The 3,565-nt window shown below is 37.0% G+C and overlaps 1 protein-coding gene across 1 annotated transcript; it reads left to right on the top strand.

The window, feature by feature from the left end:
• Positions 1 to 556: 556 nt before the first annotated feature.
• LOC140969870 (polygalacturonate 4-alpha-galacturonosyltransferase-like) lies at positions 557 to 3,562 on the top strand (the record flags this gene model as incomplete). Its single annotated transcript, XM_073431384.1, has 9 exons — positions 557 to 875; positions 1,525 to 1,559; positions 1,636 to 1,695; positions 1,781 to 1,915; positions 2,022 to 2,088; positions 2,168 to 2,214; positions 2,416 to 2,750; positions 2,816 to 3,173; positions 3,266 to 3,562. Coding segments are annotated over exons 1-9 (1,488 nt in total), but the record flags the coding sequence as incomplete, so codon positions are not given.
• Positions 3,563 to 3,565: the final 3 nt, after the last annotated feature.

Raw genomic sequence — 3,565 nt, 5'->3', positions numbered from 1 at the left:
AGCGTCTCTAAATTAATGTTCAAGTTGGTAGAATATGTTGATATTTAGCAGATGATCATGAGTTTGATTGCTCATATCAACATTTTTTTGGACAAGTTTATCACATAGTTCTCGTCTAGTTTGATTTGTCTGGCTAATGTGGTTTACAAATTTTGTGTTAATTGGATATTTACCCAATGCACATCGAAAGATAACGACTATTGATAACAACACCTAACCATCACACCGAAGTTTTTGAATTCAATTAGACATGTCGCATATGATAAAATCTAACTGAATTTAAATTTAAAGAAAAAATAATAATAATAATATCATCATGTTTTGTTAAATTGTTTGTTTACTAGTGTATAGAATAAATGATTCTATGGATTTAAAATAAATGAGAAAAATCAAGTGAGTTTATTGTAATCTAATTATTTTTTTGGGGAAAAAGTTGGTATTTTGAGAACATTTTGTAATGAAAATGTTCAAATTACCAAAGATTCCAAGTACCTTTCCTCATTATTTAAGGGTATAAATGTAAATAAGATATTTATTATTTACTCTCGCAAGGCAATCCGTTTTTCAAATCCATTTTTATTCTCTCTCACACAGTGGCGCACGCACATGAAAACCCGACTATCCAAGATCTCCTTTGATTCCCATCATTCTCACCATGTTTGATTATGATGTCTCCATTTTACTCTGATTGGTGAAATTTTTGAAGGTCTGTGGACTGGACATGGCGATTCGGGGGGGATTATTATCTGGTGCGGGAACCCCCAGGAATAAGGCTATTGGATCTCGCTTCCCCGTTGTTCTCATCTTCATATTTTCTCTCCTTACTTTCTCCATCTTGTTCTTAGGCCGTGGCATCTTCGCTCCTGCTTCCGGTGGTGGGTTTCTATGATGATCGATTTGAATGGTTTTTTTTTTTTTTTTTTGTTTGAAGTCGAGATTTAAGGCATCTGGATTGCTGGTTTACAGTTGGGGCTCCCGAACCAAACATTTGTTTAATGATGTGCTTGATGGGAATGCTTGTGGGTCAATTGTTGGAATGTTAAATTTTTTTGAATTTATTAATTTGGTGAAATTTTTTGTTATTTCAAGTTTACATCAGTTTAAAAATTGGGGTGATTCTATTTTGTCACCTAGTTGGAAACTTTGGTGACGATAGCCAGGAAATTTCTGATGGGAGAGGATCTGGATAGTGCCAATGATGAAACCTTTCGAGTACTCTGTTTAGAGATCTGATAAAATATTCTCGATATTAATTTATCTTACTTTCAAAGAAAAGTAAAATGTTAATGTTACACTGCTGTAGTCATTGTCATTCACTGATTGGCATTTCTGTGTTAAACTTATTGTCAACTGAAGACATAAATTTGGGATGAGCTTGTTCTCACTCGGAGAGCTAGAGGATGGACAAGCTTTGGCATTTTTAATTTCTTTCTGTTTGCGCACGTGCATTGTCACTTGTCACTTAACTATTAATCAATTCTCCGTGTTTACATTTAACTGAAACTCGTATCTGGTGTTCTGCAGGCCAAGATGACTTTTCAATGGATTCTAGTGGACAGGTGCCTTCTTATACATACATCATTGTACTGTATCTTTGGATTAGATTTAGATTAACATAAAGCGCGTTCTGTACAGGATCTTAATTGGAGACAGAGGCTGGCTTCGCAACATCTTAAATCTCTCTTCTCAAAAGAGGCAAGTTTTTGATTTGATGAATGTGTTCTCAAAGCAATTAGTATATTATGCTTTGTCAGTAATTGGAAATTTCCGCATTGTTTAGGCAATGGATGTCATTAAAGCCAGCACTGCTGATTTAGGACCCTTAAGTGCAGATTTTTTCAGAAAGAACAATACGTCTGCTTCATGGAAATTTTTTGGGCTGGAAACTGCTACTGATAATGTCACTTTTGCTGAGGTCAGGATGAGTATAAACATGTTGCTCCTGTTGCTTTCCTGTGGTTGAAGAACATTATCATTTGAAAGATGCTTATGCCTTTTTCTTTATATATTTGTGATGTAAGTCGACCGGATTGGCTTCAAATACAAGGCAAGAAACATCTAGAGGCAAGCAGGAATACACTTCAAATGGTACTAACTTTCTAGAAATCCGCTTGATGCATTGTGTATAAATATGAAATAATTGACTTGCGCATGTTATTTTATGCAGAGGATGATTCTCGTCCTACTGAAACTCCTGCTATGCTAGTCAGAAGGGTAAGTCCCAGGATTCGCTTTTGGATGATAGTGCCATTGATTCTTTGTCCTATTACTTTTTTTGTGATGAAATTGATTTTTGTTTCCTTTTATTGAAAGAACAAGAAAAGTACCGCCCTTTAAATTTGCACTTCTCTATTTGGAAATTTCTGTACCTGGATGATCTTGAGCTTTAGGATTATTAATGAAATCAAAATGCAGCAACTGAGAGAAAAAAGACGAGAAAAGCGTGCTGCTGATTTGGTAAAGCAAGACGATGACGTGACTGTAAAGCTTGAAAATGCAGCTATTGAACATTCAAATTTAGTTGATTCTGCAGTTTTAGGGAAATATAGCATATGGAGGAAAGAAAACGAGAATGAAAATTCTGATTCAAATGTGCGCTTGATACGAGATCAAATGATAATGGCAAGGGTGTACACAAGTCTTGCAAGGATGAAGAACAAGACCAACTTGGCTAATGAGTTACAGAACCGTCTCAAAGAAAGTCAGCGTTCATTGGGAGACGCAACTGCTGATTCTGAATTGCAACGCAGGTAAGATGCATGGTTATTTTCTTATACAGTCTCTTGAACTCTAGCTTATTCTCCAAGTTTTCCAGTGCACCTGAAAAAATTAAAGCAATGGGCCAAGTCCTTGCCAAGGCCAGGGAGCAATTGTATGATTGCAAGCTTGTCACTGGGAAACTAAGAGCCATGCTGCAGTCTGCAGACGAGCAAGTCCGGATTCTAAAAAAGCAAAGCACATTCCTAAGCCAAATAGCAGCAAAGACAATCCCAAATGGACTTCACTGTTTGTCACTGCGCTTGACAATTGATTACTACCTCCTTCCACAAGAAAAAAGAAAGTTCCCGCAGAGTGAAAATCTGGAAAATCCCAGTCTCTACCATTATGCCCTTTTCTCTGACAATGTTCTTGCTGTTTCTGTGGTTGTCAATTCAACCATCATGAATGCCAAGGTCATTATGGTGCTTTTGAAGTAAAATTATGGAACCTTTATTCTTTTGTTTTTTTTTTTTGACGCTATGCATTGTGCTTGTACGATCTGCAGGAATCTGAGAAGCATGTTTTCCATCTTGTTACTGATAAGCTAAACTTTGGAGCAATGAATATGTGGTTTCTCTTGAACCCCCCTGGTAAAGCTACCATCCATGTTGAAAATGTCGATGAATTCAAGTGGCTTAACTCTTCCTATTGCCCCGTTTTACGTCAGTTGGAGTCTGCCGCCATGAAAGAGTACTACTTCAAGGCTGCTCATCCTACCACGCTTTCTGCCGGTTCTTCGAACCTAAAATACAGGAATCCTAAGTACCTATCCATGCTTAACCACCTCAGGTTTTATCTCCCACAG

Source organism: Primulina huaijiensis, unplaced genomic scaffold (genome assembly GCF_012295235.1).
Source record: "Primulina huaijiensis isolate GDHJ02 unplaced genomic scaffold, ASM1229523v2 scaffold42915, whole genome shotgun sequence".
In the NCBI taxonomy this organism is placed as follows: Eukaryota; Viridiplantae; Streptophyta; class Magnoliopsida; order Lamiales; family Gesneriaceae; genus Primulina; species Primulina huaijiensis.
This window is presented reverse-complemented; position numbering and strand designations above follow the sequence as displayed.